Source organism: Anarrhichthys ocellatus, unplaced genomic scaffold, assembly GCF_004355925.1.
Source record: "Anarrhichthys ocellatus isolate YVR2014 unplaced genomic scaffold, GSC_Weel_1.0 scaffold15, whole genome shotgun sequence".
In the NCBI taxonomy this organism is placed as follows: Eukaryota; Metazoa; Chordata; class Actinopteri; order Perciformes; family Anarhichadidae; genus Anarrhichthys; species Anarrhichthys ocellatus.
Window position 1 is genome coordinate 1,222,790 of NW_022280045.1, and position 11,489 is coordinate 1,234,278.

Consider the following 11,489-nt stretch of genomic DNA (forward strand, 5'->3'; position numbering starts at 1 on the left):
GTGTGTGTGTGTGTGTGTGTGTGTGTGTGTGTGTGTGTGTGTGTGTGAATACATGTGTGTGTCTCTGGGCCTGACAGGAGACGACAAAGTCTGTCGCCTCTCTGTCCCCTCGGACCGTTAGTGCTAGTGTGCGCGCATGTCTGTGTGTGTGTGACCCGAATGCGTGAGTGCATCTTTAAAAAAATAAAATAAAATGCAAAGGCGTATTCCAGAAGAAGCTCACGCAACAGATGCAGAAATCATTCAGTGAGTACTCTTCTGGCTCACCCACTCATCCCTTTTTGTTGTCCGTACTCTTTTTGCATCACATTCTCACTAAATAACATAATACCCTGATTATCCCTCCTGACTTCCTCCGTTTCATTGACTCCCCCGCTCTCTTTCTTGTACGTTTGTCTCCTCCGTTCCCTCTGTGTTCCCGTCTCACCCACTCCCTCTTTGCGTCTCCCCTTTGTCTCGCTCTCCTGACAACTTTATTGCACCTTTCTCTCTCTCACGAACAGAAACAAATAAAAACTACACATTTGAGTGCCGAAATAGACCAACGCGTGGGAAGACGTGCACACACCCCCTTTTTCCCCATCTCCGCCTCCTCCCATTCACGCTCTCTCTCCTTCTCTCTGCTGTAGCCTCGCTCTTCAGGGAAATGAATTAGTAATATTTATGATGAAGCCCTGCTCCCAACTTCCCCCTCTATCTCTCCCCCTCATCTCCCTGCTGTATAAAAATGACACTGATCTTATCGGCTCTACCTATGTAGTCATCTGTCAGCCCGTCTATCTTCCCATCCATCAAACCGCCGGGAGAGTGATGGCTCCCTCAACCTTTTTATGTGGCACCGTTGGTAAGCCAAGGTTGTTCGCCAGATAAAAAACAGGAACCAGCACCTGCGTCTCCGTCTGCGGACTTGTCACGAAAGCAGAGTTGTAGCTATTCAAACAGGTCTCGGAGGCCGGGCAGCAAAAGCAAAGTGTTGCGGGAGCACAAGTTATGAGTCTCCGGATGCGCCGGGGAGTTTCTGTGTGTGTAGTTAAACTGTAACAAAGTGCCGCGTCAACTGTGGCAAGGCGATGAGTGAGTGTTTTGGCCTTTTGACGGCCTCCGGATTCATAAAGAAGGTACACTTGGCGTCCAGATGAGAGGGGATCGGGCCAGATCACTCAGCGAATGTTGACATTTCACCCAGAACAAGCACACGGAGAGTGACATTTCAATTCTCCGACATTTCAGATAGGAGAACGCGGCCGCGAATCATCTCTGAAAGTCGTAGATTTAGAAGATTTTGATTAAAGCCAAGGTCGTCTCGTACACGTTGAAGTATTCTGAAGCAGTGATATCTGGAAGGCGGTGCGGTTTTGATTATTCTCCTTTTACAGCAGAACTCTTCTTCTACTCTACTGCGGTGTGTTGTTAGGTAGTTCTCTGTTCAGAATTATGCATGAAATGTTGTTTTGTGGTGTGAAATAAACACAGCAGGAGGATCAATAAAGAGTACAACATAATCTTCGTTCAGAATCTCATCTTCTGAACTGCTCGATCTACTGAGTGAGGAAAATAAACTGTAGCATTGTCCAAAAAAAGTACTTATGGTTTCTTAACAACAGGCAACAAAAAAACACAATAAATTCCAAGGACTGTTCCAATAACGTATTTGAGGATAAGCAAAAGGTGAAGAAGTAACAAAGGACACGTAGTCTTAAGCATTGAATCTTGGTTCATGGCCTTGAAAATGTAGTCGTCGTTTGAGAAAAAAACGTCCGAGTTCGTGGTTCTCTTTCGCAAGGTGTTTCGATTTGTTCAGTTGTCATGGAGATGTATCCGTCGCGAGCTCAGCGGCTCTTATGATTTCCCCCCATTAGACTTTTAGGACTTCATCCGCTCTTAAATGCTGTGTGATGTGGTTGAAAGCTCCTCGTAAAGAGAAGCGAATGGATGCTGGACGGGACTGTTTTCTCAAAAGAAATTGCTTCTTTCGAGGTCAAGAATGAGCTCAACTTAAAGTCCTGAAGAAGACATGTTGTAAAGATTCACAGGTAGTCTGGGGAAATCTTGCGCAATGTACAAAGACTGAGCCGGCCATTCACAAACAAAACATTGAAACAAACCAGAGGAAAGCCTGGGAGGTGAGAAAGAACTCTCTGCTGCTATTCTGTGTATTTTTAACCAGCTTTCTACAGTGTACTCACCTGTTCTTCACTCAGTTGTTAATAATCTGCTGTTCATCATTATGTGCTTATTATAAGCAAAGCAATAAGCCTGTTTTCTGTTGCAATATTGGGAATGTTCTCATGCAACAGGAAGAACTGGGCCATGTTTATTTTTGTGTTTTTCCAGATGTGAAGAGCTCGCATTTCCTCCTTTGTTTCTCCTGCGTTGGTTTGAGCTGTCTTGCATATGGTTTCCTCACTCAACAATGTGGAAATTGCTGAAACTACGAGACAATATTTGTGTCTAATTTTGGTTCTGTGTATGTAAGAGGTAAGAAAAAAAGAGACTGTAGGGTAATGGTGGGTGCCATGTTTGCTGCATTTGTTGATTCCATATTTTATGGACAATATAATCTGTAATACGGTGGAAAATCCATTTCTTTAAGAAGGCTTTTTTTAACAATGTCAATATGTTAGTATTCCAGAGGTATCCTCCTAAATAACCTACTTTCCAGAGTGGTTTCGAATAAAGAAGTTGGTTCTTCGTATTACATTAAGTGGTTATCTTTTTTTTTTTAGGTACACTTCCAGCCGATGCCCAAACCTTTTAATTTCAATTAATCCTGCAGAGAATTCAGCTGTGAAGCACACACACACACACACACATAAATTATTCAGCAACAGTAAACATGGAAAAACATGTCTGAATAAATGACTACATGGAAGAGGGGGTATGAAATTACACATCAGCCCAACAACAGCAACATTATGGCCCAACTACAAAGCCATATGATGCCGTGGAAGTCCCATCGTCTTAATTTCCCCATGGATTTACCAGCGGAGTTAGAAGTCATCTGCTGTGCCTATCCTGAAGCTTTTATCACAGGAAGTTGATCATTTGAGATGCGATTTGATTCCCAACACCCTTGTTTACTCTCAGACAATTAGCCAAGCATGTATTCCACACAGCACTGCCATAATTAAGAGCTTAATCAGGCAGGGAGTTGACGCGGAATGAGGCGGTAATAGCAACTCCCCTTTAGCACAATTTTTTACATCCGTCTGCTTCGTTTACTACCAGTTTTAAAGGAGCGGTGGGAAACGAAAATGTACCAGTTCGCAGTCTGACATGTGTCTCGGGTACACTGGGAAGTATGTAGTCCACTGAGTATATACAGCAGGAAAAAAACTTAGAAGTATAATCTTTGCATCATTTTTAGTTACTTAAAAAAAACATTACTTTGTCTAAATATTTGTCTCCTTGAGATGTTCAAACAAGCGCCGCTACCTTTAAAAAGTGCATTTGATTTGGATGAAAAAAAAAAAATTAAAGCTTAAAGCGGCCGAGCTAAAACATAAAACATTAAAAAAAAAAACGTGATGCTGTCCAAATGCGTTTGGAGCCCTGTGATGATGAGACCCAAAGGAAAGTGTGGTTAGACCGTTATGTTTGCCAATGAGCCGTCTGAAAAAATATCATCATTTAACCGAACAACAACTTCAATCTGTACGGTAGCCTACTTTCTCTCCGCTATACCGCCTCCTCCGGGCATAGGAGGTCCCCAGACAGCGTTAAAAACCGCAGGCATAACAAACCCACTTTGTTCCTGGAATCATGTTTTTGGATTGGGAGAAATTCTAGGGCGCTGTGAGAAAAGAAGCCCACAAAGCAGGGTGGGCTTTTTTCCCCCCTCTTGTTAAGGCTGTAATACACAGCCGATACCTGCTTTGTGCGCTCCGGTGTAATCCTCTCCCTTTGGTGAATGTCCCGAGGAATAAGCAACGTTGACCTTGGCAGATGCGGGGGGCTGGATTTGAGGGGTGTCTTTTTAGAAGCTCAGGTGTGTAATTGAGTAGAGCGGCGGGGCGGCTCGCTTTGATGGTGTTCGCACGAATGCGTGAGGGAACGAAAAAAAAAGGCAAGCAGAGGATCAGGGAAACACACAAAAGAGAGACACACACACATCAAGCAGTCAACAGCAAAAACTAGTCGAGGCAACAAGACTCATTTGGTAGACTGTGAGATTTAAGAGCAGACGTTAGCGCTGCGAGGCTCCTCGTCACCCAGACAGATCAGAATGAGCCCAGTTTTCCTCCGAGAAGCCCTCTGGTCCTCGGAGCAGCCCGGTCCAAAACATCAGCTTTGATGGAGGTTCAGTTCGCCCAATAAACCTCGCAGCCCCAGGCCATCATTAGTTCAATTTTGGCTTAAAGCCAGCGGTCTATTGGATTAAATCCTCAGCGCGTGCCTACCCAGCTCTTGACGGCGTTTTTCTTGCACCCGCAGATTCATTTTGTACTACTTCATATATCAAAAGTGCATTTTAAAGATATTACCTATAAATTACATAATTAACAGTGTCTTAACAAGCTGTAGGAGGTGAAAGTTTTAGTCGCCAAGCATTGATTTTGCCAGCTAGAATGACGACTGTTGCCGACAAATTTACCCAGCTGATTAACATTAATTCTGTGTTGGCCAAACAACTAGAAGATTTGTTTTTGGGGGGTCGCCTTGTTCACACAGTACGCAGAGAGAGAGACTCGAGGCCAAGGTGCTGCATGATCTGAAAGGGACAGGTGCACGCCGGCGCCCTGAAATCAACTGGAAGTTAGTTAGTGTAGTTTGGCGGCTGATTTGGCCCGCTGATCCTCACAGTCAGCATTTGGAGCTGCAGCGGCGGCCGTGGCACACACATCACGGAGGCCATTAAGGTACTTTAAAACCATTGGCTCCGGATTACCACAGTTTGCATCATAATTCACACTCCTTGGAGTAGTTAGCTCTGAACATGTAGAGCTTACACGCAGTTTTCAGTGTGACTTACACTTTCCGAAGATGTCATTATCTCCAGTGTCTATCGCCTATGAATGTCAATAAATTCATTGAGAAACACCAGAAAGAAGACACATGTTGTAGCTCCAGAACCCGCCTTAGAATCAAGTTGTCTTCAGTTTCAAAGTAATCCAGTTGTCTAAACACTCTATGGTACATTGCAAATAGGAACCGATAACAGCTAATTCGGCATTCTTTGGACGGTGCTAACTTGCCTGTTCGGTCAGGCCGGGAAGCTAATGTCAACGTTAGCTTAAGCAGCTAAAGTGCAGAGCTGTCAACAGAATCATTCAAGCCCACGGGAAGAGGGCCGGGCTTTGAAGCCAAATTTGTCATTGTGGCAAAAACCCTGAAATTACAGCTTCCAGGTCCGCCACGTGATGCCATTGGGCCCAAAAATACTTTTTTTCCCATAAAATTATATTGGGAAAGAGACGACTGGACCTAAGCCAATATTTAGTTTTTTTTAGGTAAATCAACTTCTCAGTACGAACACATAAATAGCCTTTATTTAAATCAGTTGGTCTTATTAGTTGTTAAATGGACTAATAGCCGGATCCAGAGTTATTCTCCGTCCTCCTGTCATGTGAGCGAACCTGAGAACAAGCGAAATGCTGAAGATCTGCGTAATTTCATTCTCCGAAGTCGAACTGTCGTAGGAATGAAAGGGGCAGCGTCCACAGTTGTATCCAGTTCTCTTTATACGCCCATGGTATCATGAGGGGTCATAAGTCAGATGTCATCAATTTGTCAGACATGACTTAGTTTAGTTTACTCTATTCTATGATAAAGCAAACAGACAACACATTATGCTATTGATTCAATAAAATGACACTTTTAAATGGCATGATTATATTTGAATATTATCAGGTAATTTCAGTATAATGGGCCTGCGAGGGCTAAATTGGTAAATTTTTCAAAAGAACAGTCAAGTCTATTTGGAAGTTGACTTTTTTCTGACTGGCTGGTTTGAATCCTTGGAGGACGTCAACAACAAGCAACAGCATGTTATCTGGTTCTATTCATGTGGAACGATTGTGTTCTTTAATAGTATGTAGACCACAATACAAAGCCTTGAGGTTCATTATCAAAAAATAATTAACAACTTTAATTTACAATCGTATTGTTGCTCAGAAAAATCACAATCGCACATTTTTCGTCAAATCATTCAACAATTCAACATTCACAATAATTATTACTTTTCCCTGAAATTATGCGATGTATCTTTTATTATCTCAATTTCAGCAAAAACGTTAATGGAATCAGCCCCTCTAAATAGCCAAATTAAATGGAATTGTGCAAAAAAGCAATACAGTGTTGACTCTTTTCACTTTAATTGGAAAAAGGTCAGCAATTATCTTGCGTAGATGAGAGATGGCATGAAGGATGACAAGAACTCTAACCACCGAGGCTGCCTGGTTCCTCTTTTCATTCCCATTCATTACGGGGACTAACTGGCTTGTCCTTTTGGAGGTAATAAAGGACGCACCTACCAATTTAGGAGATATGACAAAAACGGAATTGATTGATATATATCGGTCTGTGAGACGCATCGGTGTACTCCATCCAACAACAGCAGGAACAAACACGGAGACGCCAGAGCAGGGCAGCATTAGGACCAGTCTCCTCCTGGAGAACTAAATGAATGACTCGGACATTAACGTCTAATAATTCAACTTGATTACAAAATCCTCACGGCGACCAGCATCAATCACTAATTTGGTTCAATTTTAGTTTACACTAATGCAGCAAATTGACCAGGCCACAGGATAATGCAATCTAATTCATCAACAATATAAGTCACACAGCGGCTTCCCTTTGCACTAAATAACGTCACGAACACAGACAGTGAAATGAGGTTAAACGCTATCAAAAAGTTATTTGGGAAGCCCATTGGGTTCGGCCTAAATAGCGGTGCTGTGGGAATCTTCTCCTGTAATGTGAAAGGAGTTGGAAATAGCAGCTGAATCTATCGTGGCGGAGGCGAGAGAAATCCCTGACTGAATGTTTGATGAGGCACTTTGCAGCCCTGCAGGAGTCTCCTCTGCCTCACTGCTGCCGTGAAAATCCTGACAGGACCTGCGGGTCAAAAAGTCTGACAAGTCTTCTGCTTTCGGGCTTAAAAAAAACAAACACTGTGTTTACGCTGTTATGCAGCCCGGTGTTTGTTTTTTTCTCTCATAGCGTTTCCCGTATAATGAGAACTATAAAGTTAGCGCAAAGCACAACAAAGTCATTAAAAGTCATTTCTGGGTACTATACAGTGACTGACAGCTCGCCTCTTCTAATGAGGTGAAGCCACGGCGGTCTGGTGCTCCGAGCTGGGTAAAGCAGACCATAATTGAAGTATTTGCAAACAGCATGGTGTGTGTGTGTGTGTGTGTGTGTGTGTGTTTGGTTGGGTCTTCAATTACTGTACATATGATGGCATAGAAAAGCCTGTCAACGTACAGTCATTCTGTGCTCTTATGTTGTGCTGCCTGTCTATACTGGGAGTCATTCGTTCCCCCTCGCGTGGGGGCGGCTGCGTTGTGCTGCCGAGTTACTCACTCTGGGTGAAGCGTGGTGGGTTGTCGTTGACGTCGCTGAGCCGGACGGTGACGGTGGTGGTCCCGGATAATCCGCCCAGGTGGCCCCCCATGTCCTTGGCCTGAAGGAGGACCAGGTACTGGTCCTGGGTCTCCCTGTCCATGTCGGGCACGGCCGTGCGCAGAATGCCTATAGCGCACGGGAAAAAACAACACACATTTTAGTGTCAGGGTGGGGCCGTGGAGCGTTTAAAAAGAGAGGGAAAATGAGCTTTTCACTGTGGCGAGATGGCACCAAAATGACCGCAATGCATCTGCTTTGGACTAAAAGGGGTTTTTCGATCAATACTTATGACTCGACGATTGCCAGGCATGGAACCCTCTGGCTTCCAAAATACACTCTCTGGCCGGTGCTCCGTTTTTGGAACAAAAGCTGCACATTGGGATCTCGTCCAGTTCTACTCTTGTTTCTTGTTTTTTAACTACAGACCATCCTCTGTCTCAGGAGCGGTATCACAACGTGTTCTGCTCTTCACCGAGCATGCGTAGGCATCACTTTGTAACAAAGAACACTTTCAATTAGGCTTACAAGCTGTGACTAATGACCTCAATAATGGTTGATAAATCAAGTGTTAATGCTTTGTGGCTCTGTGTCGTGTATTTTGTAAAATACCTTGCTTTGCCCGTCAGTCCGGCCCTTTAATTCATCGACAATGTAACGTACAGTTCAGACTGTGGTGTGACAAAACCTCCCACCTTTTTCAGAGGCAATTGGATTAGCAGCTGACTTTAACTAGGTAGCCTATGAAATGGTGCACTGAGAGTCTTAATCAACACTGTGACCTTTTATGAAAGACTTATTAGCATACATAACAGCAGATGTGATCGCTTGCTATGAACCGGAGAGAGCCGGGACCCCTTGTTGAAGACTGCACTTACACATGTCCCTAAGTCGTTAATAAAAAGGTCGCGGGGCTCATGCTTTCCAATAAGCCATTTACCCTGCAGTTAAAAATGGATAAATGAATAAGTTGTTATTTCACGGAGGTGGGTCCAGATGCTCAGCGTCTCTTCTCTAAAGGGTAACCGGTAAAGCGAATCATTGCCCGGCGATTAGAGAGATACAAAGACAGAGTAGGATACGCCGCAGACAAATGGCTTGTCTTGCAACCGGGTAACCCAAAAGCCTAAACCTCTCAAATATCAATATTGTACCTGACTCAGAAACCTATAATTACCGATTTATGAAGCAATGATAAATCATTTAGTAGGCCTTTGTGTTTCCATTAGTCACAGCTACCCCTTTATAAAGTAAGCCTGACATTAGAGAGCGGTTCCCACTTCTATGACTGTATTTTGCTCGTCGCAATAAGACGACTGTGATTTTTACTTAATTCAAGTGCACACAAACAAGCTGTTCCTCGATCTATTCTTTTACAATCTTGCTCAAGCTTCCAAGATGGACAAGTGGTACTAATGTGTTTGTGACTCGTAATGTTCCCACCTTCCGTGCTGTGTTGAGCAATTGTATCTACAAATTTAACTGTCAATCGAATGACTCAGAAAATGTAATCATAAAGGCCTTAACTGAGCCAACACGGAGCGACACAAAGTATTCTTCTTGTTTTTGCAAACATTGGAACATCTGTATGTTTTTTAACCACGAGTGACTTTTGAACTGCAATGATTATACCTGCGTCTTGGTGTCCTCGTATTGTATTGAGTTTCTTTGTTGTATTTGTTTTTGTTGCTATATGGCCTCATGTGTTTGGAAATAAAGTTGAATATAAATATAAAAGTTGTTGCTGTGTTAAAAAAAAGAAAACGCCATAGCTTCCATTATATAGTATTTAAACTGATTTCACTCTGATTGACAGATCAAGTTCTTCCTGGAACTCTTGGGGCTTTTGAAGCCCTTTCAAAACCTATTGGACAACGTCAAACCGCCTTGTCGTCAGGCTGAAGACTTGACTGCCTTTCCTGACAATATGACAGCTTTTTGGAGACACCCAGTTTCCATTTGACAGCAACAATGCATTACTTAATGTCCCGTTAAAAGCGCACAGAAGCACACACACACACACACACACACACACGCACACACACACACAAATATATAAACACAGACATGTGAAGAAGCTCGTATGGCAGAGATAAATCACCCGACACCGACAACCAGACATGCTGACAGAGCGTAAAATCTGGTTCTGTATCTCACGCTATGTTCCACAGCACGCCGAGCCACATCACTTACAGGCATTCGACATCGATCACCTCCTCTGTGGAAATGGCCTCATTCTGCTACGTATGATTGGATGTTTGCACATACAAGTGCCTGGCTGCTCTCGCCCGACGTCGGCCAGAAACAGCGGGCCGGATGAACTCGACGGTGAGCTCAAGGTTGAATCACATTCGGCGCGGGCTTGTTTTGAATGCTAACAACGCCGCTGGAATATATGTCTGGGTTTCTGAGCAGAATTCATGAGCAAAACAAAAACTGGATGTGTGAGCAGACGCGCTCGCCTCGGAGCGTGTGGTTTGAATAAGACCTCTGGGTGATGGAGGCGACGAGGAACGGAGTGATTGAAAAAAGGGAGATATATCGGGAGCGGAGAGAAGAGAGCGGACGCGTTCAGAATACCAAAGCTGGTCTGATAGCACGGTGTCACGGCTAATACACACCGGCCGAGATTAGGGTTTATATTCCACAATTAGCATCTGGAAATGTGTCGCGGCTCTCATCGCTTGTTGCAGAGGTCCTCGCATGTCAAAGCAATCAATTACTAAAGATTCACATTCAGTGAGGGAAACACAAGTATCGGCCAACCGTGACCTGTCGCGTGGGCAAAATGTACGCTCGCATGCAGGGACATGCTCCCACACGCGGGGTAAAAAAAACAGCTTCGGCAGCCTCACCGTGAGCTAAATGCTAAGTGTTTCTGTGTGCGCCGTCGATCACAAATGGCATCTGAAGCGTCAGACAGTTAGAGCTCCATTTCTGAGTCAGCCGAGCAATGATTTCCCTCTGAGGTGCGACGCTAAAAAAGAAAAAAAAGTAATCATAATAAAATGAGATAGATAAATAAATAAAGCACCCTCCATTGAACATAAAGGAAAAAAAACAAAACTTTTTCGCCCTCAGGTGACAAGCGGGACACGGAGGCATATCGAGAACACACACAAATCAGGCGGGTCCTATGAGGCCCTCTGTAATCTGTCCCGCGCAACAGTTCACAAACATTTCTGCTGACGTCTCTCTTTTGAACACATGTCTTTCTTGTGTTGCCGTCATCCAGAAATAATAACATTGGGTCCGCTGTTGGGTTTTTGTTGTGCGCATACAGGAACTGGCAGCATGAATACATTTCTGCCAACTCATACCGGAGCGAACTGGGTAGAGGGGGGGGAGATACGTGTGTGTGTGTTTGTTTTAGAGGTGGGTATTTGAGGCAGAGGGGAAAAGGGAAGTGTGAAAGATGGATGACTAAGTGTGACAAGAGAACAAGGGATGCACAAGGGGGTAAAGCGTTAGTTTTAATGAGTGTGTGTGTGAGAGTGTGTGTGTGTGTGTGTGTGTGCGTGGGCATGGATTTTGTGAGAGTAACCAAGTGAAAGGGAGCAAGGAAAATAAAAATAAAAAAAACATGTGTGCTTCTCTGATTGTGCATGCAGCTCCACGCATTCTCGGAGGTTTCGCTCCACCTGTGTTTGCAAGCACATGTATGTGTGTGTGTGTGTGTGTTTGTTTTATCATGTCGATCCATTCTAACATGTCGTGTCTTCACGACTCGGGCCTGAATTCACTTGTGTGTGTTTTTGCATTTCGACATCTTGAGTATATTTGCTTTTCTGCAGCGCGCGCGTGTGTGTTTGCTTCCAGACATCTGTGCATCTTTTACATTTCTCTGCCCATGTGTGTTGTGAAGGGAACGTGCACACACACACACACACACACACACACACACACACACACACACACAC

At 44.0% G+C, this 11,489-nt stretch overlaps 1 protein-coding gene across 8 annotated transcripts in view; it reads right to left on the reverse strand.

The window, feature by feature from the left end:
* The window catches only part of cdh24b (cadherin 24, type 2b), a 133,117-nt gene that overhangs the window by 44,850 nt on the left and 76,778 nt on the right, over positions 1 to 11,489 (reverse strand). For all 8 annotated transcript variants that reach the window (XM_031854781.1, XM_031854778.1, XM_031854774.1 and 5 more), the window contains one exon: positions 7,531 to 7,698. In XM_031854781.1, the coding sequence (XP_031710641.1) occupies positions 7,531 to 7,698 (168 nt within the window). The remainder of the gene's footprint in view (positions 1 to 7,530; positions 7,699 to 11,489) is intronic.